Below are 25,121 nucleotides of genomic sequence, written 5' to 3'. Positions count from 1 at the left end.
ACAGCTCACACCTGTTTAAAAGAAAATGATGTTATGTAGACATGTAAGGTATAGGTAGGGTGGTTGAGAATGTTGAAAAAGCAATAGCCAAAAATGACATATGAGGTAGATTTTATTTATTTATTTATTTTTTGCATCGTGGTTACCTAGATGGCTGCCCACCATTTTCACCAGTTCTGAATCTGTAAGAAAACCAATATAAAATCTTAAAAATTACTGCATGTATAAAGAACTAAGCTCAAAAATAGATAATTATGTTCACCTTCAGTCAGTGAAGAAAGGGAAGCACCTTCAGAGAGCAACTCATCTAAAACTGGTGAAATTGATAATAGATCAAGTGCCAAATCCTTAGCAGTTATGATTAAAAAAAATAATAATACAAAAGTCCTCTTGGTAGTTCAAATAGCCTGTTGTGAAGAGAATTACTAGCTGCACACTCGTAAATGACAAAGCTTTATTTTACATTTTTCTAGGTTGCCAACTTGCTTGAAACAAATTTGTTTAACTGTATGAGATGCTCGTAGGCTAGCTTTTTCCTAAATACTATAATATGAACAGACTGGATGAATGATCAAATCTGTGATGCATACAGTTCATGTAACACTAGGCTATTGAGTTCAGGAAATGTCCATTATTTCTTTTCTTATGACTAGGTGTGGTCGTCATGGTTTTTTTTTTTTCCCTTTCAGTGGTAAAACTTAAATTCAGTTTTCAGGTGATCATGTGAAAATAAGTGCATTAACATTTTGTATGGATGTGGTTGGTTGACCCTGGCCAGCAGTTAAGCACCCACCAGCCATTTGCTCACTTCTCACCCCAGTGGGATCAGGGAGAGGAATGAAAGCGCAACCGTGAGAATTCATAGGTCAAGATAAAGACAGTTCTATAAGTGAAGGAAAAAACAAATCACACCAAAGATGCAAACACAAAACGACCACCCAACATTAAACTGATGCCCAGCCCCTCTCTGAGGAAGGGCTACCTTGGAAGGACTGTTAAAGACTTGCTAATTTGGGCAGTCTTGATTTATTGAGAAATCAACTGAAATAAATCAAAAGTATATGAAATGTACAGTAAATACCAAATCTTCAGGACTTTTTTTTTTTTTTTTTGTATGCCATTTGGACAAGTGTGCAATACAGTTCACCCTTGTGTTTGGTTGTTCTCTTACAAGACATAGGTAATAGATAACTTACAAACAGTATTAAATGAAATAATTTAGGAACTCAGCTGTAAGATTTATTTCCTGATGCATGTTAAGGAGAGGTTTTGGTTTTCCTTTTAGAGGTTAGTTGGATGTGACAGTGGAGAGAGTGTTTTGCTTTATGTTACTCCACTGAATTATTTACATCTACTAAGCACTTCACAGTTTTTTAAGTACTTTAGTTCTCCACAGAATGTTCTGTGCATTAGCCTGTCTTCTGAACCCTCTGAATGTGCAATTTAGCAAGTACATCACTTGCTATTTACTGTAACAATTTCATATATATTTCTTCAAAATTATTAAAAGTAAGTCGTAAACACTGGAGATATTTTCCTTCCAAAAAAAATAAATGTGTTTGGAAATCCAATGAGATTTTGTCTGTTTGGTGGAGGACCCCAGAATTTATGTAGCACTTTTTCCATGTTTAAGTTTAGAGAAAGTACTGTTTAGCAGTATCCGAAAGGCCATCTCAAATGTCCTTTTAAAAAATACTTTAAAATACATCATTAGTGTTTGCTGATTCATCATTTTCTTCTTATTATTAATACAGGCTGTAGGACTCCTTATTCTAAAATCTGTTGTAGTTGAGCATTAGGTGGACTGAGTTTCCAGTGTCAGCACCATCCTGGGAAGGCAAAAGGAACTCTCTTAGAAAGTCTGAGTTACATTTATACTCACTGCAAAAACTTACTGGAATAACATAAACCAGACAACTACAAATGCAATCCAGACCTCACTTTAAAACAGAGAACACCTTCTGCTTACTGCCATCCAACAAAGAGTACTAATTAGATTAGGTGAAAATTTGTGGAGAAAAACATTTTCTTCCAACTATGAAAACAAGAATTTGTGTGGAACTTGTAGATTGGTGTCCAGACAAAACTGCACTTAACTTTTTATCCTGTAGTAGTTATAAGGGGTATTTTCAACTTCAGTCATGCAGTCTTTGAAAGTGGAAGGTAGTGCTGGAGGTTGGGGCAATGTGAGGAGATCCAGAAAACTCCTCATGTACTTTAATGTAAATAGATGTGCTAATGCTTTTACATTCTCCATACTTGTTTTACCTATTTGCCTTAATGTGTATTTTGTTTACACAGTTAAGGCTTGGAAATATGCCTAATACTCCAGATACTGATGGTGAAATGGTAAAAACCTCAGTAAAACTCAGTTTGGGTACTTGCAGTCTTGAGAAGTCTGCACTGGGGCTTTATGCTTGGGGGTGCTCCCAGAGGAAGGAGAGCAGAAATCAAATCCCTGCCCCTTTCTTCCAGTGCTGTATTTCTACTGGCAACTGAAGTAGGGCATGTGGTGGAGTGTATAAATGGACTGAAGGAAAGCATCAGTAAGAGGCTGTGGAAAAGAGGAGGCTGGCTTTAAACATTCTTAGCTGAGTGGTTTTGTGTAGGTATTTTAACTTTATAGTGTAGGCAAGTCAAGTCGTACTGTAACATCTGCTAGCATATTTTAACATCTGTTCACTGGGAGAGTTGGGCATGGAGTTTTCAAGAGAGCTGGATTTGTTTAGAACCGTGACTGAGCTTTAACTTTGTATAAAATAAAACACCCTTCCTAGGGCCATTGTTAGTTCTGAGAAATTAGTTCCAATTTATGTTCTAGTCCTTGTGAAATAATTCAAATCTACATCTGGTTCAGATTTTAAAGAAAATATAACCTAGCTCCAGTTTCAGAAATCTAGTCAGTGTCAGTCTTACTCAATGCTATTAATATTCAGTACTTTTTAGTAACTGAAATTATTTATAATGCTTAGGGAGTTATAAGTAAGTGCTTGTTAAGTGAGTGGCGGGCAGTGAGAAATCTGTGTACTTGCAATTAGGTGAAGTGCATGCATGCATATGCAAATGAAATAAGCTGAACATGAGTGGAAAAAAAAGTCATGTGGTTGGCAGGAAATCCAACGCTTGAGTGAGATCTGTAACCATGTAACTGGCAGAGTCACAGCAGATGTGTGACCGAATTCTCCTTTGAAATCCTAATAAAGCATTGCTGCTAGTTTGCCTTAAGAGGGTTATGAACAAGCTGGAGGATTCCACAGAAGAGCAGTGAGAATGGCCAGAGGTCTATAAAAATGATATATACGGAAAGGTGGAAAGGATTGGGGATGAGACGTAGCTAGGGTTTGAATGGGAAAGAAGCTGGAGAGAAGAGAGAGGGTGACTGCTGCTCTGTTCCTCTGGAACATAGGACATGGAAGAAAAGAATGTCAAAAACTGTTAAGTCCTGAGTTTTTTCTTGCATCTCTGGAACCTGGAAAGGCATTATTGTTCTTTATTATTAACATGGAAGACCAATTCTCAGGAATATTCAGCCCCCATATTTTTTTCCACTCAGAAACCTTGCACTGTAAGGGGAAGGTGCAAGAGGAGCAGTAGGTGATGCAGGTTATAGGGACTTTTTAAGGGGAACTGAGAGGTTTTGAAAAGTCTGTCCTAACTGTAGCTGCAGAGCACTTCACAAAATGCAGCTGGGCAATGAATCACAGTCCAACTCAGCTGGCTTAAAACATGGTGGTGTGTTAGAGCCAGAGCCTTTCCCCCGAGCTATGCTGTACAAAAGTCTGCCGAGTAATTTGTATACACATATATTCTGTCTATACCATAAAGCTCATGTGGACTTCAGGTAAGGATTTGCTGTTACTCTTTTGATGTAAGAGCCTAGAGTGAAAAATGAAGCAAGCTGTGTCTGCCAAAGCTGCACAGCTGTGCAAGATCTGTGCAGCATGTCAGAGGTCTTAGGGATGAAATCGTAAATTCACAGAATTACGGAATATCCAAGTTGGAAGGGACCCACAAGGTTCATCGAGTCCAACTCCAGAGTCCCCAAAGGACCACCCCAAAAATAAAAATGAAAACCAGATCATGTGTCTGAGAGCATTGTCCAAACAATGCTTGAACTCTAACCTGAAATCCAGAAAATGAAATCCAGAAACCAAAACTGAAATCCAGACCCGTGCTCCTTTCTACCCGTTTGGGGAACCTGTCTCCCTTTTTGGAGAAGAATAAAATCCTGTGAAACAAGGTAAATAAATCATTCCCTATTTTACAAAAGTAATCATCAGCATACTTTACTTTTGTGAGCAGTGGCTTTGCCATACCTTAAATGAAAATTTGGACAGGTCTAACTTGGTTCATTTTGCAAGTTAAGAAAGGTCCATTTTGCAAGTACGGGGTACCACGGCTCATCTAAACTTTCCACATGCAGATGTGGCCTGTATAGGAGGGTGGGTTGGTGCTCGGACATCAGGCTCAAGAGGGTGTTTAACTCCATGGGCATCATGCACTTAATTTGGGCCAAGCCTAGCTTCGTTTTCTTGGGTTTCTCAGTTCTAAATGCAGGTCAGTAAGGAATTTAAGTATTTCCTTAACTCTTGCTACTTAAAGTTATTGATTGCATATAGGTCCTAACAATGTATATGTGGTGTTACTAATGGGAACTACGTATAGTAGAGAAATAAGTAAAGTAAAATGGTTTTACTGCTTGGCTACCTTTTAGTTGCATGTGTAACTTAAGATAAAACACTTTCAGACATGCAGCAAGGAGAAGTGAAGCACATTTATTTAATTTTAACTCACGTTAAAATGCATTATTTAATTGTATACATTCATTTCCAGAATTTAAGTTTCCAGCTTTTGCAACATAGTTCTCAACTTGGTAATCCTTTCCTCTGCAATATGAGCTTCAACAATAATCAGCTCTTCTTATTATTGGAAAAAAAGAAATATATTTAAAGCAACTTGGCAGTGATGTTTTATCTATTTTTTAAAGTATCCAAGTTCTTGGTATTTTTTAGAATTAATGGAAATGTAAGTTCAGATACCTTTTCACCAGAAATATAAATTCAAGTATGAATGTAACTTTAAAAGTAAATTCAAATTAACAATTTCTAAAATTGTGTTATTCTTATTAAATTTTATTAGCTAAATAGAATGAACAAGCTATTAATTAAAATCCATAAAAATGCCTACTTTTATGAGCTTACCTTTATTAAACTTTCATGAAGTTTTTATTTTATTTTATTTTATTTTAGTTATGTGATGATGTTAAAAAATGCTGGGTGCTAAGAGTATTATTTTTTGTGTTGCTCAGAGGAAAAGCAAGCACCACAAGCAGCTCTTTTTAACCCACTAGGCCACACAATCTTCACCATCAAAATGGTGCTCAGTGAGCCACTAGATGGAGCTGTCAAATCTAACTTTTACCTGTCACACTCTATGGAAACAATTTCTCTCTTATTAGCAAAGGGAAAACCCCCAGTTAGCAGAGAAGGATAAATGCCATTCTAAAGCAGCTCGACGTAATGTTGGGTTGCCTCAGCCTGCTCCCATGTCTCAGGTGGGAACTGCATGACCTGAACGGGGGCTCCCGAGGGTTTTGGTTAGGGGGGATGGAACTTTTTTTTTTTTTTTTTTTTTTTTTTTTTGCATTTGGCTTGCTTTAACCTCTCTGCAGTGTGTTCATATGATCCTTGCCTGAACTGTCAGATGAGCAAATCCTTGACTCAGGCAGTGAATACTGAGCAGTGCCATGAGCTGCTCAGCTTTTTCCAGTGCCCCAGAGAGCCTTGGGTCACTCAGGTCTAATGCTGCTTCCTGACCATCATGTTCCAGAGCTCTTCCACAGCAAACAGGTGCAAGTTTACATCCAAACACCTGAGATGTCAGGCAATTTTATCTCTATGCTCTCTGGCTTTACGTAAAATACAGGATAAGGATGACTTGCACTTACAGATGAAACCAAACCACATAAAAGCAACTCACAAACCCAAATTTAAATAGACGCAGCTTCTCAAAACTTCCTGGTATTTGCTGTTTCTACCAATTTTAATGTAAATGTAGTGAGCCTTGTCACTATGCCTAGGTGGGTTTAGTTATATCCCATGGGGCAGGCCCGTGGAGTCGGCAGTAGTGCTGGAGCAGAGTTTGTGGGAGGGCAGAACAGCCCCCAGGGGACAGGGATGGGAATGGACACTTCGGAATAGATCCACTTGTGCTGCCCTGGGCTCTTCACCACTGACAAGATGCTTTCAGATCAAGCTGTACAAAAAGTTGATTAATCTGTTCCTGTTACCCAGTTCTAAATCTCACTGCCAGAGGAGTCTTAGGGAATGTCTGCTCCTAAAAGGAGACACTTAGGAAGATGTTAATTTTTGCCAGGAAGCTGTTTTTTTAACAAACAGATGCATCATTTACATTTAGACTTTTCTTCAAATGTTTCCTTTAAAATTCCACTCTGTCAGCATCCTTTTCTTGTTTTAAAACAATAGCAACAACAAGAAAAAACAAATAATGTGGTATTAACTTGGGGCTTATTGTCAGAACACCAGTTGTGTGCACTATGGTGGGCCTAATCTTACTTTGACCTAGAAAATTGTTATAATGATTAGGAACGAATTTTCTGGCTTAAACATTAAACAAATGCTTAAACAAACAACATGCTCAGTGCTAAGCCCTACCTTTAAATGTGTGGGGTTTTTTTTTTTGGTTTGGATGGTATATAAAATGTCAAAAGCAATAAAATATTCTATTCAATAGAAATAGGCCTTTCAAAATGAGGTCAGCACATACAGCTCAAATTTGTAGGTTTAAATCTGAAATTTTTAGAATTAACAGATACGAGAGGAATCTGAAAGAAAGGAAGGGGATGGAGGTTAAGTTGTCAGAGGCATCCTGACCTGGTTTAGTAGAAGGAACCAGTGATCTCTAGGCATCTTTCACCCCTGACTGTATACCCTGTCAGCCTCAGCCTGTACGTGAATCAGTTCTGAACACGCGTTGACTTTTGCAATGAGGGAAAAAAAAGGGGAAAAGGCAGAAGTTGGAAGGAAGGGGGAAAAAAAGGAATTGTGGTAAGGAATTTTGTTAAGCTGCTGTGGCTGACTCAAATCAGCAGCAGTAATGACACTATCATCATAGCTTGGATCTCCTATATTTGCTGGAGCCCAAGTTTGATGGTGGTGCTGGCTTTTGCTGTGGTTTCTCCTTGGGCAGGTAAACTCGGGTACAGGTTATTGTATGCTTGGCTTCTCTTCCTGCAGGAAGGAACATTGAATTGATCTGAGCAATCCGGGTCTGTGAGCTCAAGCCTGTACCTGAGCATGGCTGCCAGAGGCAGCTTTGTCATCCCAACACTTCATTCCTGCTTATCCTGCGCCACACGGTGAGGAGACTTTGAATGCAAATCTTCCATGTCCACCATGCTGCAGGGCATGAGAGTTGGGAGAAATCTACCGCTGTGGAGACTTTAAAACAACAGCTAGAGATGACAGTTAAAGTTGGGAACACAAAGAGTATTTTGAGACTGTTGCTCTGCAAATTAGGGAGTTGGTGCCTGCATACCAGTTACCATTTTGCTGGCTTTGGTTAGCAATTTAACGGCTGAGCAAATAGTTTGAGTTGGGGTTCACTTAAGAGGACCTCTGACTTTAAAAAAGATCTGACTTTAAAAAAGATCTATCTAGCAGATCCTTTATAGATATCGGAAGTTAATTTAAGTACTGCCTTTATCATAAAGAAAAGTAAATACATCACACAGTTTAATTTTTATATACCAGGGTCAAGAGGAAGTCCAGAAGACAGTACTCTGTAGATCTGACAGTGCAGCATTTATTTTCTGTGTCTTGATTATCAGTAGATCTTCTTCAGTCAATGAGGATTATGAAAATGATCGGCCTGAGGAGATGCTAGTTTTTTTTTTTTTTTTTTTTTTTTTTTTTTTTTTTTTTCTCCATAGATTAAGGAACTCAGACATACTGCAAAATTACTGGATGGTGAAAGCTAGGTAGCAAAGATCTAAGCTGCTGCTTCTGTGAAATTTATGAAATGTTTCCGGGCAGTTGCCAAGTTCCTTCACTTCCACTTGGATTGGTTCAGATCAGAGTGTGAACTAAAAGCTGTGGAGTAACAATAGCATGACATTGATTTAGCCCGAGCTAAATAAAAGGCCAAACTTATTAGCACCAGCATGTCTCCCCCTTGATGTGACTGCATCATTTCTGCTTTGGTGCCTTTCTTGCCAGCTGGTCAAGAGTATAAACAGAATATGCTCATGCTTGAATTGATGGAAGTATTGATGAGCTGTAGCAAGCTTATGTTTAAGGGCAGATGTTCAATTAGGAGCTGTGTGTCTTTTTCACCAGTCACCTCACTTCTTAGCATGTCATTTCCTCAGCAATTATGAGAAACGACAGGCCAAACTATGTCAATCTGTTGAAAAGTAAAATGTAGAAACGGCACAAAAACACGTCTGGATGTGTATGTATATATTTGTATATAAGAAAATTATGTTTTAAATGGTAAATGGTCAACAATTGTATTTACAAAGTTGTAAGCATTTTCCCAAATACAAAACTCAGTGTTCTTCATTGGGCAATACTTAACTAAAAAAAGAAGGTGCACTTCTGTTGAAGTGCACAGAGACAACAGAAGTGTTCTAATTAGCACAGTGTCAGTCAAAATCTGCACCTAAGCCTATCAGAGACAGGTGTATTTTCTCCATTTTGTTTAATTATGGATGCACAGCCAAAGTGCATCCCAAGTTACACACAAGTTTTCTCTGTCATCCCAGGAGAGCATTTTGTGGCCTGGACTATGGCTCACCGTGCAAAGCACAGCCTCGATTCCTCCCCAGAAATCTTTGTTGTGGTACTTCTTTACATATCTAACATCCTGCCACCAGTTGAAATTGATAGCTTTGACTGTCATTTCTTGAATCAAGTGGTTCAGTAAGTTTTCCACCCACCTTGTAGTTCACCAACCAACCCATAGCTCTCTGATACAGCACGGATACAATGGGAGACTTGGTTGAAGTCTCAGCTGGAGTGGCACAGCACATGCTTATATTGGTAGAATTTATTGTACTTCAAAACAAGGCGGTCGCATTCAGACAGCCTGCTGGCACTGGTCCCTTGCCAGTTCTAACTCTCCTGAAGTTATTTTAGACAACAGTTATTTTAGACAACAACACTGTTACCCCTTGTCTAAAGAACCATTTATCTCACCAAAGAAAGAAATAAGGTTGCTCAGGCATGATTTGCCTTTTGTAAAACTGTGCTGGTGTTCCCAGTGACCTTTTTGTCCTTCATGTGCTCATGACTGTCTTCCAGAAGTTTTTGCTCCATGACCTTCCCAAGTGCAGGTTAGCCTGCCCAGTGTGTAGTTCTCCAGGTACTTTTTTTGCCTCCATTATGATAGGTGTGATGCTTGCCTTGTCCAGTCACTGTAAATCTCCCACGATAGCCAGGACCTTTTGAAGTGGGTCATCCAGGGCTATGGTACAAAATGTTTTGTGTAGTACCTAATATTATGTCAACGACTCCTGTAATTTAATTAGAATTTCTACTCTGGTGTAACTTGTCCTCAAAGTCCAGAGACCATAAGATGAATCCTTTCTGTTGTTTCTCTTCTTTCCTATAACTTCCAATATAAAGCATGTCTGTGATCCTTGAATGACTTGAGACCATTCTCTGGCTTTCAGCTTTTATCAAAAAGTATCATAGTTTAGAGTCAAACTGCTTTCCTACCTAGGAATTAAGTTGAACAGTACATGTAATGCTTGGAATTTGACCTCTTAAAACTTGACAACTCACAGGGTTGGATATCTGTGGGGGAATGTTCAATCTCTTATTATTTTCTAAATATCTTATTCTTCTGTATTTCTAAAACTTTATTATGCATGGATTAAGAGCTAGACAATTATTAGCGAGAAGATTATGAAGAAACTAAAATGTGATGTCCGCCAGAGGATTGTGGAGGTAAAATAACTTAAAAAGGTAAAAAACTTCTGAGATTACGTAGGCAATGTTATTCAAAGGAAAGGTCAAAAGCATGCTATAACTGAATTATATACTTTTACTTGGTCAATGGCACAATGACTAAATTTCCAGTTAGTTTCCAGTAGCCTTGCTACTAGTGATGGGTGTAAAAGTAAATGAACCAACTGTCAGGGTTTGTCTCAAAGTGTCAGATGTGCCTTGGGGCAGCCAGAAAGGCAGTTTGATGGGGGCTGCTTTGTTCCTTTTTGCAATAAATGTTTCCCAGCTTTAGGGGAAAGCTGGGTGTGTGTTCCCTAGCCAGTAGATGCCCAGATGATCATCTTCTCTTGGGGTACATGAAGTCTGGCTGTTGGCCTCCTTTAAAGAATCATCTCCTAACAAGGTCATGTCAGTGAAGAAGCAGCTGTGGACAGCTCTGTTGTCTCTGCTAATTCTGTGCCACTTTTGCTGTTGACTGCTCGACAGGGGTGCATGTGTGGGAAAGGCAGTGTTCAGTACCTGGGCTTTGATCATCTGATCCAGAACTAGAGGGAAACAACTCGATTAAAAATGCATTTTCATTCGTACTAATAGGTCTATGTATTATTAAAGATGAAACAATTGTAAACTCTCATTAGCTTAATTATTTACACTTAACCCCTATGAGCTTCTCTTTGGAGAGAATTTTATAAAGGTTGGTTTGTCGCATTTTGTTGTCTCCACTGTGGTCCCTAAACAGTTAGCTTTTTTGGTTTTCTGTTTTAGTTCTACAATATCTAAATATGCGACAGAGAAACATGCATTTTCACCATGGAAAACTGTCTTTGCCAAGAAAATAATTCAATTGGTTTAGGATTCAGATATGGTTAGATCAAATTCTTTAGCAAATTTTATTAGCTGTAATTCTCTAATCATCTGTCTTTCCCCAATATGCTGATATACATGTTCAGGCATTCTCTTTTATTTTGACTATATAATTTAGAATACAAAATGCTGTTTCCTGTTATTTATTTATATTTTTATTATATAAAAATATTTTTTTCATGCACACGTTATGTAAGAAAAGTATTTAAACATCCCATTAATTTGTTAAAAATACAGTATTTTTTTTCATGGGCCATTATATTTTCAGTGTGCTAGGAGTAAATCTGCAACACGGGAAGTTTTACGTAACTTAAACCAGCCACGTTTGCTTTACATGATTGCTTCATTTATGCAGTTCATTAAAACTTGTTCAGCGTACGACTGCTGCATATAAATAAAAACTGCAGCAGTGCTATTGATTACTGAGCTTGTGTGTACCGTTGGCTTTTTTAAAACACAAAGAAACTTCTTTCCTATTCTATCTGGAGAGGAAGGAGTTTTTTTTTTTTTTTTTTTTCCTGGGGAATTGTTAATTCTGGACTCCTGAAATCATTAGCTGCTTCTGGAGACTGAAACTCCCCGTCGCTGCAGCGAGCGTGTCTGAACTAACGCAGTAATCGATGCTTGCGCTCCACTGCAGAGATCTGTTTGGATGACAAGAGCTCTGATAGCCCTGTTTGGTGTCACCAGCGTCAAATGTTTGATGCTGCAGAATAATTTGGCTTAGGATCAGGACGCAAGGACCTTAGGGACTTTTTTTTTTTTTTTTTTTTTTTTTCCCCAATCACCTCCTTCACACTGGAGTGGATTTTTGATTGCATTTCAGGTTTGCTACAGTTGCAGCCTGGAATTCAGCAAACTACTAAATGCCAGTTGTGCTTTTTCAATAATTTTCTTGCTGATGCTGCTATGTTTGCGGGGTTTCTTCAGTTTCTGCTCCATACGTTGCATTCAGGGACAGGTAAATAAGTTGCTATACGGTGCTGAGGTTTTAGATATGTGGTGTTTTTTTTTTTTTGTTTGTTTGTTTTTTTAATGTGTCTTTTTATAAGCAGATTTCTTTAACTGTGCAGTTTGAGTGGAGATGTGTCCTCTAAATTTAAAGTATTAATTGCAGCAAATGTACAGCTTAAGTGGGGTATAAGGAGCCATTTTACTCATAAGTCTGTGTTTCAGTTATGTTTATACTTTGAAAGCTCATGTGTCAAAAATAATTTGACATTAGTGATGTTATGTGGCATGAGTTTTTAAACAAAAACATGTATTCTGAAAGCACAAATCGTGTTTCTGAAAAGTAATAGTTTTTTGATTGCCTTATGAATATTTTCTGTGTTGGAGAAGTTACTGTTAAAGAATTTAGAAATTAACTTCAGGAAAGAAATATTCGGGTGTCTTATTTCTGTTTGGCAGAAGGTAATTGATGTGTCCTCAACCCCCTGGATCGTGCTGGTAGCACCTTTAGCAAGTTCAGTCTGGAATATGAGTCTGTTACTTTTATTAGTGCATATTATTTGGGGAAAAATATTAATGAACTCTGTACATTGTCTTGTTCCATGTTTGTTTAGCATTTCAATTATGGTAATAGTAATAATATAGGGGTTATCATAAGCATATGGTTATTTTGTGTATCATCTCTGCATCACCATACTGATGCATTGCACTTTCTGAACCAGGGAAGGATATCAGGCCTCTCCCCTGGAAAAACTAAATAATCTGTATTTGGAATAAGGTTCTCAGCTAAATCACTAAGGATCACAGGGGAAAGTGAGAGGAAGGATGAATGGTTGCGAGTTCCTTGGGGATTATGCAGTGTGTTGAGAATAACAGAGGTCTTTAAAATCTTATGTGTAGATGATTAATAACAGTGCCTATAAAAGTCATTTTTGTAAAGCAGGTTTTTCACTAGCAGAGAGAATCCTAAAGACTGTATGATGGAATAAGCCATGGAAGTAGTTTTTTATCTTCTCAAATATTAGAGTTGTATTTTTTAACACATATTGAGAAATCAGTCTGTGAAATTCACTTCTTGTGGCAGTTTAGAGGAGAATAAGAGTAAAAAGGGCAGAATCTGGGGAGATGCATTAGAGAAAATGGGGTTGAGGAGCAAGCAAAACAGAGATGGGACTGAAACAGCAGTAGGCGTATCAGCAAAACAAGATGCTGCTGAGCTTGGGAAGAGACCAAGGTCAGCCCCAGCTGTGCACGGAGCTTGAAGGGTAAGGCTGGAGAAAATCTTTGGGTAAGATCAAAGCCATGCACTGACTCTCTCACACCGTGTAATCTTTAGTTACATAAAGAAGGTAAAACCCTGTTTCATCTTCAGGGTACTCACAAACCCCAAAGTAGACAGCCACAAGCTGCCTCCCAAAGACCTCCTGCACACCTTGGCATACGTATTGCATGAGGTGGGTGCAGCAGTGTTGGCAGTGAAGATCCCAAGCCGTGACACCCTGCCTGCTGGATGTGCGGGACTGTGCTGCGGGCAGGGCATGCAGCAGCACGTCTCCAGCCTCTGGAACAGCCTGCAACCATGGAGCTAGAGCATATCTTAAAATCAGGCCAACCCCTCATTCCCTGGCCCAATTTTGGACCCTGTTTGCTTTTGTTTGTGTAACAGACTGCGGAGTTTTAAAGGACCATTAAACCAGACCTTCTATGTCTCACTGGCTATTAAATTTAACTCATTCGTCTCTCCCTCATAGCTACACTTCAGTTAAGCTAAATACTCAGCTCTGAAAATGTAACTGTTTGCTGTAAGGAGAGAACTGGAGAGACCGAGCTGTCATCAAGGTGACTGTAATGAGTTAGGTGAAAGTTACCCAGAAGACAGCCTGTGGTGCAGAGCAAAGCAAAAGCAACCAAACAAGCAGCAACAAAACCTTAAGGTCTCTGCCAGTTTGACCTACAGATGTATTTCGTATTTGGAGGTAAGTGGTAGGCAAGGTACTTGAGCCTGGCCTCTGGCCAAGGCAACCAGCTCCCCAAGTGCAAGGCTGGCAGCTTATCCACAGAGGCCAGACCTGCAGGCTGTCATCTATTGCCACCTCATCTTCTTCTGCATAGCTGGTCCTTAGCTGGCTGAGTTCCTTTCCCTCTTTTTAAGCTGTGGGGACAATATTTCTGGGTCTGCCCTGAACTCTATCCTCCTTTTTTCCAACTCTTTTCTCCAGTTTGTCAGGATAGCTTTGAAGTCCAGTCCTGATCTCCTGTGACTCGCAGGTCTTCCCTCCCTGGGGTTGTCACCTACAAGTCTAATATGTTCCTGGTTTATTTTCTGGAAAGTTAGTGTGAGTGCTGACTATTAATGTACCCCAGACAAACATGGTAGACACTGCTTAATGCATCCTTTAAAAAAAAAAAAAATTACTATTTTTAACCATTTAGAATATGCTTTTCTAAATAACTTTTCACCTTACACTAGTTTTATTTAGACATTTTTTCTGGTGTGACACTAAAATGACATTCATAAAAAAAACAAAAAACAAACACAATACACCTGCTCCAGTAAAATATCTGAAAACTGCTATTTCTTCCCTATCATGCAGTGGTAGGGAAGAAAATTGGGCTAATTTATTATTGACAGTTCAATTTTAGGTGTCTTGTCTTCTCTTCTTACTATCTTTTTGTATTTTTGTTTGGTTGGTTGGTTGGTTGATTTTTTTTTAAGTATTTTTCCAGGAATTGACTGGTCTATAATTTCTAGCCCTCCTTTCTCTCCTTTCTCCTTTAGAAATATGTGTTGTCTTTGCCCTTTTCCAGTTTTATTGAACTTTATCCATACCACACTAATTCTTAGGAATTTCTTAGGAAATTTCTTAGGAAACGTTCCTGGCTTCAGACAGATGTTCGGTGCTCCAGGATGAAGTGAATTAGCCTAACATATAATTTATCTAGGTAGTCTGACCTTTTCCGTCTTTGGCATAAAATCTAATTTTTATGCTACAGACATTGTTAACTTGTTATGATTTTAATGATTTTAGTTGTGTTTCTTTTTAGGAGAACTGTTCTCTAAAAAGTCTTAACCTTCTTGCTGTCTTTTGCTGGTAAATCCAAATGGTAGTGGATTCTTTCCATATTCTTCCAGAACAGCAAGTACCAGGTACTAGATGCTGAGTGCTAGGGACTAAGTCCTTCCAGAATGATCTCGATTGTCCTTGCATACTTTTCTGTTTGTATTTAATGTATTATGTTTCTGATTTTGTATTGTATGCTTCCTGGTATTCCATCACTATCTTAGTAAGTAATAGGTACCTTTCCACTGATTGTACACCTTCTAGAAAATGAACCATTCATGACTTAGCTAGTCAGTTTTGTATTTCTCTTTCCTCTCTTTTGGGCTGATTGTCCTTCTGATGCTAATATTGTTTCTTTGATTGATTCCATGATTCCTGGACTCCTTTTGTCATCATGTCGGCTTCGTTATTTTCTCTATTATTTTTTTTTCCTTTTTTACTTATTTCTTTCTTTTTTCTTCTCAGCCTGCTCACATTTTTAAGGATCATGAATTTTATTCACTTTAACATTCTTAACTATTTCCTCTCTACTGGTGAGAGGCAAAGCTCCAAGTTGCCCAGTGATCTCTGACCTTTGCATTCCAAGGATAATTCCTGCAGCGTTCTCTGAACAAGAGAAAGGAAAGCCTTTAAGCTCTATCATTACCTTCAAGTATAGTGCAATGGAGAATTATGATGAATGCTTACCAAAACAAACACGTCACTAGGCTCATCTTCCTAATTTGGTGCTCTAGACTAGATTCCCATCGTGGCACTGCTGAAATACTTGCCTTTAATCACAGTCCGAAGAATTTTATCTGCTTTGTTTCATTCTACAGTCCAGAAGCTCAGGACAACTAAGACTATTTTTTTTATATTTTTTTTCTTTCACTTTTTTGTTCACTTTTTCTTTCTTTTTTTTTTTTTTTTTTTTTTTTTTTGCTTAACTCAGATTTTCTCTTTCATTGTCTCCCCAAGTTTGCATGATTCTGAAATCATAACTTTGGTTATGAAATGTAATTTCCTTATTTTTTTCTCCAATGACCTGTCTATAGGATTGTTCATGTTCCTGCACATGCGTGCGTGTGTGTGTGTATGTTGGATGACAAACTTATAGACTTACTGTCTTTCTCCTGATCCCTTTCCTGTGGATAATGGGAAGATTTATTTTTTATTTTTTATTTTTATTTTTTTTTCCTGAGATGCTGTTGTTTCTGTCAGCATGTATTACCTTTTGTATCTGAGCAAAAATACCTTTCTTCCTTCCCTAAAGTAAGAGAAAATGTTCAGATAAGGCTCTTTGAACAAAGCCCTTTTTGGTTACCTTATTGCAGTAGGTGCTACCAGGGCACTGATACCTCAGTGGGCATCATATTCGTGGGACTTGTAAGGCACAGGCTGCTGCTTCACAGTGTTACATTTTTCTCATAGGCTTATCCTTGTTAAAATTCATGACTACTGACAATGTAAGTGAAACATCCTGGAGCTTGAAGAGACTTTATTTGCAGCTTGGATTTTGAATTCTAATTTCTTCATAAGCCAGGCTTTAACAAATATTGAGATAGAAAATATTCATTTGAATCTTTTTTAAGATCACCAGGGGAAAAATACCCAAGGAGACCAAAATGAAAGTATTACCTTTAGGGATCTTGCCAAAGCTAGAGTGGTATTAATTATACTAAACAGGAACTAAAATGATGCAGTTAAAACAAGTCTGCGTCAATATTGAATTGGAATTAAACAGGAATAATAAATGAATTCAAAGAAGCTCTACATTTCAAAAAGGAGACCTCCTTCCATCCGTCCATCTACGGAATTAGCATCCACTAAAGAGTGTAATCAATGTCAGTAAAATCAGGACTTGGAGCTAGACCTGAAATAATTTTTTTTTCTTGAATCTTTAGATACCGTAGTATCAAAAATCAATTAAAATGTCTGCCTACTGATTTGAAATTCTTTGTAGTGCTAAACACTTTATCTGCTATCAATAAAATATTTTAATAACGCTTTTACTCTTGATACTTTGGGTGTTTGAAGGAACTAAATCATGTTGTTTAACACCATGCTTCTCACAAGCAGACTCCCCAGAGATTCAGGAAACTTAGGAAAGCTTCTTAGTTATGTCCTTCCCTAGGGTGTCCAAATTAAATGTTTTAGAAACATTCACTAATCCTTAGTTTGCTACTTGACTGGATAAGTTTTTGGCTGCAAGCTCCAATTGTCAGGATCTGTTATCTTTGGTTTTGGTACCTTAATAATGACTTCTAACAACACTGGGGTAATTGAGGTAGGAGGTCTACCGTATAAACATACAATTGTGTTGGGTAGTCTTCTGCTAGTATATCTTCTGTTGGCTTGAGCCAACGAGTGCAAGGCCTTTTTTTTTTTTTTTCTTTTTTTTCAATTTTTTTTTTTTTTGTGAAAAAAAAAAAAAGTTGCAAAATGGGTATCTGAATAGGAAATGAATATTTTAGTCAATGGTCAGAAAATGCACTGTACACCCGGACAGCAAGAATATTCAGTAGTTAGCCACTGACAAATCACTCTTTCACAAAAATAAAAATAATTGTAGACATGCATAGATCTCACCATTCTTGTAAATAAACAACTTTGCAATAGTTACTGAGGGAGAAGTCACATGGATGTTTCCTTGTCACTAGGTTCAGTTGAATACTGGCGTTCGTAACAAACAAAAATGCTCTTTCATTAGTTCAGTGCTGCCTTGCCAGGTTTCAGGTTTGTAAATAGCTGTTAGCATTGCAGTCTCCACTGTGTTCACAATGTAATTGCCACTTCTAAAAGAGATTTTTTTTGTTTGTTTCAAAATAAAATGATGTTCATTCTGTGTGAGGAAAATATGTAAAATACCCTTATCTTCTAGACACACAAGTAAGGCATGGACATTCATCTTCAGTGTTTGCAGGTTGTTGGTTATCCAGGTCTAAAAGCACAGTGCTTGGTAAAGCTCCATGGATCCTTTTTCAATTGATTTGTTACTCAAAAATTCAGAGAAGATACAGAAAAGCAATTTCACGTCTCACCATTAAGTTAGAATGCCTAAATAATGTGTTGATGTGCTGGCTCTAGAGTGGGGAGCTGTAGGGTTTACAGGCATATGTGGCTGATCTGCACTCCCGATACGACTATGATATGTCTGAATTGTCACTTCTATGGAGTACTAGTTTTTACTGGATCTTTGGAGTATGCCAGCATTCAGAGCTGATAATGACGTGCCAGAAGGGAACTCATATCCAATGCAATTATATATTTTCTGTACAAACTAAAACCTAAACTTCATAGTCATGTGATGAATTCTTCCCACGCGCTGCATGAGCTGGTCTGTCTTTGAACTGCATAAATGGTAAACCAGAGAGCTCCTTCTGCAAGGATTTAAGTTCTTAACTGTAGGCATCTAAATTCAGTTGATTTGAGGAGATAATGAGCATTTTTGTGAAGTTTTCTGCATAAATAGGCAGTAGGTATCTTCTGAGTTTTCTGCTTGCTGCTTAGATGTGAGGGCTGTATGTCAAACCAGAGTATTTGTGTGTTTTTTCATTACAGAGTTGGTCAGCACCTTGGCTATAGTGACTTCAACATACATTGTTTATTCAGTCAATTCGTCACCTGTCATGATAAAAGTGTTAGCCTCGTTTTTTTTTTGTTTTTTTTTTTTTTTTTTTTTCCCCTTGGGCTAGAAGTGTCCTCTTGGCTTACCAATATGATGCATCACATCTGTGACAGCAGCCAGGTGTTTTTGATGGTAATGTCAGTGTGCTGAATTGGGTATCAGGAGTGAGTAGAGTGGTCTTCTAACTCATGAAAATTCAGGCTGTGAAGCAGGAAGGCAGTCAAGTTGATATTCTGAGCTTCTTTACATTTGTGATAACTTTCTGTGGTCTGATATGTGGCTTCTGTTGATTTTACACTGGGAAACAATTGATCATTTCCATGAAATAGTGATCCAGTTCCATGGAAACTGTGGAAGACAAACTAGAGGACTATTCCACATCTTTGAGCTTTATCGTCTCTTTAATGCATGCTGTATTTGAGCCTGGAAGTTCCCAAAGGTAAATACATAGATGGACACTGTGTGTGTTAATTAGAGAGACCTAGACTGTCTATGTACGAAGCCAGTTTGAGCTTTAATTATAGATGCAGCCTCTGAAAATAATTGTCTGAGTTCCGCAGGTACGTGCTGGAACTGTTTTATTAATTAGCAGCTGAACGTTAGGCTCAATTAAGTGCCTAATGTGGTCTGACTGAATCTTATCAATAGACTGATTCTTGTCTTAAGTAACTGCTGCAAACCTGGTGCCTCTGGACTTGAGCAAAGCACCAGAAGCGCATTCTTTGCTGAATATCACTGGTCTCTGTAGGTAGTCTGGATCTGGGGAAGCATCTTAGGATGTTTTATCTCTAGTATTTAAGGCTCTTTGGAGATCAGCGTGGCTGGTCATACAGGATAACAGGCTTTCTTATATTTTGTGCCTGTTTCAGCAAAGCAACGCTTCAGCTTTGCAACAGAGACAAGGCTGTCATTTCTAACACTTACCAGCTTTGCAAGGTTTCACTTGAAATCGCAGCATTACAGCATCAGCTCTTCATGTGAGTAGTACCGCTGAAGATGAAATGTTGTAGGGAAAATGTTTTTTGCTGTTTTGAATGTTACTTTCCTTTATTTTGAAAGCATGCATGTTGCAGGCATAAAATCAAAGCAATGTATTAAGAGTTTTACTCCTCATTTTGAAATTTGATGGAAGACTGCAAGACTTCTTAAGAAAAAAACTCAACCCATTTATGTCATGTTAAGTGGATTTATTATTACACCCCTTTATGTCCAAGAGTACAGTAATTGAGCAGTTAATAGGAAAAGTATTTTATTGCTGGCAGGATACAACATTTTGAATTACTCCCTCAGGAAAAACGGTATTATAAATATATACCTCTTTCACTCCATTAGTCCAAGTAAATCATAAATTATAATTGCAAATGCATTTTTTTGTCATACACTTCATTTCAAAATACGTCTCTGTATGTTTTATATGAATGTATTGGTAATGTACAGAAATAATGTACTGTGCATATTGTATGCTATTTTTTTTATTGTCTGTAAATTTAAAGCATTGTTTAAAAAAGTGTTCAAAAGCAGTTCAAGTTGCTCTAAAATTATAATTTTCTGAGTAGATTTTTTTTTCTCTATAACATCTTACATTTGTTTCATTTTACTAGTTACTTCTACTGATTTTTCCTAGTGGAGGGAGTACTCTGTGTATAGCGGTGGTTTTTTGTTGTTGATGTTTGTTTGTTTTGTTTAGTTAGTTGGTTTTAATGTTTTTTGTTTTGTTTTGAGAAAAGCTGAAGCTGTGCTCTCAGAGGGTAAGGTTTGGTTTGTTACTTACCTGTTCCTGGATCTCTAATACTAGTTTGGTGAAATTATTTTGTGTAATTAAACAAATATCCAGTTTTTGGCTACTGAATGTCACTTCTGGGCTATTGCAGTGCAAGAATGGCATAAGTAAACAGTAAGAAAAGAAGCAACAATGATAAGGGATGAGAAATGATTTTTAAAAGTATAGTTGTTGTAGGGTATTTAACTGCAGATATTAATACCCTACCATAACTGTTGCTGGAATAAAATATTTTTAAAGCACTTTTGGCAATTTTGTTCCATTACATTTTAATTTGTATTTTCTATTCTTTGTGAATGTAGATTAACTGACACTTTCAGTTGTAAAACCCTTTTTACAGTTGTAGATTCAGCCAAAAGTTCACATGCCAGCGGGCTTTTTAATACTAAAGTGTAATGGAAATTTAAGAATTCAATCATTTTTTAAGAGCATGGACATTTTTTTTTTTTTTCCATTTTTTCTCCCCCATTATTGCATCTTTTAAAATATTTGCCAAATTGAAGATTTTCAGCCAGGAACTTGGATATAGCTGCTTTGACAGCGTGTGTGCTGTGCTCCAGCTCAGTACAGGTTATTTTGCAGGGCAATTCCCACTTTCAGCTTCTGAGAACAGAGAGCAAAACAAGCAAGCCCATGGCTGGACCTGGTGGAAGCAACTGGCTTCTTGTAAATTATAAAAGTGTCAGGGGTGAAAGGGATATAGAGCCAAAGGTTTGTGTGTGGGGAGGAGGCAGCTTAAAATCAAGGGGCATGGGGGTGTTCATGTTAAAATACACAGCCTGAAGAGTGAGCGCCAAAGCCAGTAGCAGGAGGAGACAGATGATGGACGATGGCAACAAAACGGATGGGGAAGAAGAGCAGCAAAGGGCAGGTAGATGGTGAGGAGGGAAGATAAGCAGGTAGGAGCCAAGACCTAGGAAGTCTGGGGGGATCTTGCTGTGGCAAGACCTTTGTCGAGAAGGATGCGGGGTGCACGAAAGAACCAAGAGAGTGGGCAGGGGGAAAACATGGACCCAAATGCTGAAGCTGGTGAAGGAAGATAGGAAAAGGAAGCTGAGAGCAATGGGGACCAGAACAAATACATCTTTGAGCACTAGGGGACACAACTCTGCATGCTGGAGTGGCATTTATTCCTGCCTGAGCAATTCTCTATTGCAGAGCAAATAGCTGTGAAACACGGAGGCACATGCTTGGGCTGGGGCAGGCCAGTTCATGAAGAAAAGATGTTTTTTAGCGTTGATGTTGAGTGCATTATTGAAAACTGGAGACGTCTGTGCCACTGGTCCCAGCTCACTTCCAACACTTGGGATGGCAGTCTGCTTCCATGATTTTGTTGTTGTCTTGCTGCAATTTTGATCTCTTTTTAAAGGTGCAAGGAACTGCACTAAAAATAAAACAGAAAGATCTTTAATGTGAGGTTAAGCCCTCAAAATTCCAGAACTGCAGTAGCTAATGTGACCGCAAACTGCCTTGTGTGGTTATGTATATGATAATAATAAGCTCTTTAAAAATAGCTTGTGAATATGATCGTGTAGATGATCAGCTATCAAATATACTATGTTTTATAAATGATGATAGAGCATATTTCATAATTGGCATCCAATTATTTGTAGAAAAAACAGTCAGAAAAATAATAAAACCTCTGTGTAAATGTGCATTTTTTCTTGCTAGAAGCCTTCTTTTTTTGTACATTTGTTGGAGTCCTGTGTGCTAGTAAAAGCAGTGATCTAACAGTATTATTACAGAGATGCATTTCCTAAAATGTGATAGTGAAGATATATTTCCTAAAGTGTATGTAATAAATAAAATATTTTCTGATGACATAGAGTATAGCAAAAGAGCATATTTGCAATAAGCCACTGACCTTAATGAATATAGTATTTTTACCCAGTGGCTTTTGAAGAGTTTGTAGGAATGTCGTTAGAAAATCATATGAAGAGTTGTTCCCTAACAAAACCTAACTATGGGGCATAATAATTCAAAGACCGGATAAAACAAAACAAAACAAAACAAACAAACAAAAACACCAAATAAAATTAAAAACAAACAAACTCAGAGGTGACTGCATTTCATTCAGGCACTGAAACTGGCCTCTGAAGTGAAAGTTTAAATTTTGATTTGGTGAGGTTTTGTTTATTTATTCTTTTAAAGATGCTGCAAGCTAAGTGGCAGAACTGTCTACTGTTTCTTTCCTCAGATTAAAAAAAAAATCAGAAATATCTCTTGGATTATTTCAGATTGAGCTTTTATATACCACTGTTATTGAATTGAAAACAAGTGTCATTTTCAGTCTTAATGACACTACTGTATTTTGGTAATATACTGCAATAATGTCCAAAGGGATGAAATAATACCAAGGTTCAGAGCTCACAGGTATATTCTATTTAAAATTAGCACCAGGACAGAAATGTTTCCGATTTGTTCCTATTCAGTTGGATCTGTTCTAGCCAGAATCATTCTCCAGCATCCTTCCTAATACCATCTGCACCCTTTCTCTTTGTAAAGAAAACTTGGAATTGCACTGCTGCATTAAATGTTCTTCCTCTTGCAATTTCTGCCTCTTCATCTCCTGTCTTGGAGTGCAGTTACATCAGTCCTCTACCGCAGACAACAGCCAGTAGAATTGGTCATTTTTTGCTACCAACTCAACCTTCCACTGCCATCCTATGTTAAGTCAAACTGTGGTTTCCTAAGCTTTCCATCAGCTCATATATATTTGCTATGGTGTTTGCCGCCTTTTCTCCCAAACCCTGCCCATGGTTCCCCTACTTATCTTGATGAGCTTATGGCTTCCAGACCACCATAATCCAGGCTTTTATTCTTGATGTGCAAGCAAAATGAAAGATTGTGTTTATTGCAAGCAAAATGAAAGATTGCGAGCTCATAGTTGCTGTTGGCACTATTTGCTCTTTTTGTGTGGCTGTTGTGCCTGGTAAGCTGTGCTGTGTTACCCTTGTTCAACTCCTGGCCCCTCTGTCTGTACCGGTTGTACTGATTAACTGCTTTGCAGATTCTTCAGTGTGGTTTACTGTCCTGTCCTTAACTGTAGCCAAGTTCCCATTTTGTGGAGTATTCACTCTAGTGTCATCATTAGCTGTGGTCCTTTGTGTTTATTATGGAGAGGTGGGAGGAGGAGGGCTTTGAATGCGGTGCTTTGGGGTTCCTTCTTGGAAGGCAACTGGGCAAAGTGAAAAACAGCTGAAGTGTACAACTAGTCCTGAAGTGTGAAAAACAAGAGGTCCAAATAATTGTATTGTTATGTATTTTTGTTTTTATATTATTAGTCTATATTGTTTTGAAATCAATATGCTTAAATTGATGTAAATCATATTACAAGTTTTTATTAGCTTCATCAAGCCATTGCAAGCTATTAAAATTCATGCATATAGAATTAATCACACATATGTCTTTCTCTGTTTGAGAGATTACACATTTCTTTCTATTCGTATTCTTCCAGGTGACTTGGATTATTACTGGCTGGATCCTGCCACGTGGCACAGCAGGGAGACATCCCCTATTAGTTCGGTAAGAAATAGGGAAAAAAGCTTCATAAGTATGAATTAAAACGTTTGCTGATAATTTCAGTTCACTGTAGAAATTCTGTTACAAAAAAAGGTCTGTATAGTTCATCTGAAATTTTGGCTTAGTGGATCATGGAAATCAAAATCAGAGGATATTTTAATCAAAATCTGTATTAGTAAAATTACCTGAATTTTAATATGAATTTAATTCTTTTGTAGCCCTGGAACTAGATTTTACCGTATGAGTTTCACACCAGAAAAGAAGCTGTGAGTGTAATGTTGCTCCAGGAGAAATTAGTAGATTTATTTTTTTTATTTTTTTTATTTTTTTTTCCTGCTGAATTGGAATGGGAAAGGATCATTTGGCTTTTATTATATAATGAACCTATATGGCAGAGCTCTATAACATCTGCTATTCTGAAGAACAGAATTTATAAATACAATTTTCAATGTCCTGGAATTAAAAGTTAATATTTAATTTTATTAATTAGGTTGTGTTTTAAATGTTTAATTGTATTAAAATTTTAGTTCTACTATAAATCTACCTGCAGGCTTAGTGCTGAGATTTTTTTACAGCGGACATAAATATTTAATGAAGCCAGAGCCCTACAGACATGATACGATACTAGAAAGTTCTGTGACAATATCTATGATGTAATAATTCAGAAATTTTACAAGTTTATATGTATGCATCTGAATACAGGAAAATGTTTTTCTTCCCACTGCATGTCTTTTCAATAGCATCCAGTAACGTGGCAGCCTTCTAAAGAGGGAGATCGCTTAATTGGGCGTGTTATTCTTAACAAGAGAACAACCATGCCAAAAGAATCAGGTGCATTACTGGGGCTAAAAGTAAGTATTACATGGTTCATGTGGTAAATGAATGAAATTTCCACTGACCTGATTATGTAGAAGCCTAACATAAATCAGAGGACTCTCCAAGTATATGGTCATTTGACAAAAATCTATTCCTCACTTTTAGTAAGTTTTGGAAGTTATATAGATAAATTATGAATGTAAATATATTTAATCCTTCTGTGCATGTCTTCCACTCATCCATGACCAAGGAACTGAACCATTTTGATTAAAAAATTATGTTTATTCAGCTTCCTGTCTGCAAGACATATTGTACATTTTAATGCATTAAAGTTCCGCCTTTTCTAGCTCTACTGCTTGCATTTCAGCCAAGAAACCCATCTCATAGTCCACATAAATAAATGTCATCCAGATGCAAATGTTTACAAAGTCAATCTTCAAAATCCACACAGCTATTCAGAAACAGAAATTGTGTACAATGCCATTAAATATTTACACACACACACACAAAGAAAAATAAATAAAGCACAGCAGAGATTGTATTAAAGG

General features: G+C 37.6%; 1 protein-coding gene across 40 annotated transcripts in view; it reads left to right on the top strand.

The window, feature by feature from the left end:
* RIMS1 (regulating synaptic membrane exocytosis 1) overlaps positions 1-25,121 on the top strand; it is a 333,844-nt gene that overhangs the window by 167,723 nt on the left and 141,000 nt on the right. For 38 of the 40 annotated variants that reach the window (XM_035322661.1, XM_035322703.1, XM_035322666.1 and 35 more), the window contains 2 exons: positions 23,693-23,760; positions 24,498-24,608. In XM_035322661.1, the coding sequence (XP_035178552.1) occupies positions 23,693-23,760; positions 24,498-24,608 (179 nt within the window). Of the gene's footprint in view, positions 1-11,397; positions 11,797-19,411; positions 19,433-23,692; positions 23,761-24,497; positions 24,609-25,121 lie in introns of those variants that run through there. The other 2 variants (XM_035322700.1, XM_035322701.1) reach the window with 2 other exon arrangements.

Source organism: Oxyura jamaicensis, chromosome 3, assembly GCF_011077185.1.
Source record: "Oxyura jamaicensis isolate SHBP4307 breed ruddy duck chromosome 3, BPBGC_Ojam_1.0, whole genome shotgun sequence".
Taxonomy (NCBI): domain Eukaryota; kingdom Metazoa; phylum Chordata; class Aves; order Anseriformes; family Anatidae; genus Oxyura; species Oxyura jamaicensis.
This window is presented reverse-complemented; position numbering and strand designations above follow the sequence as displayed.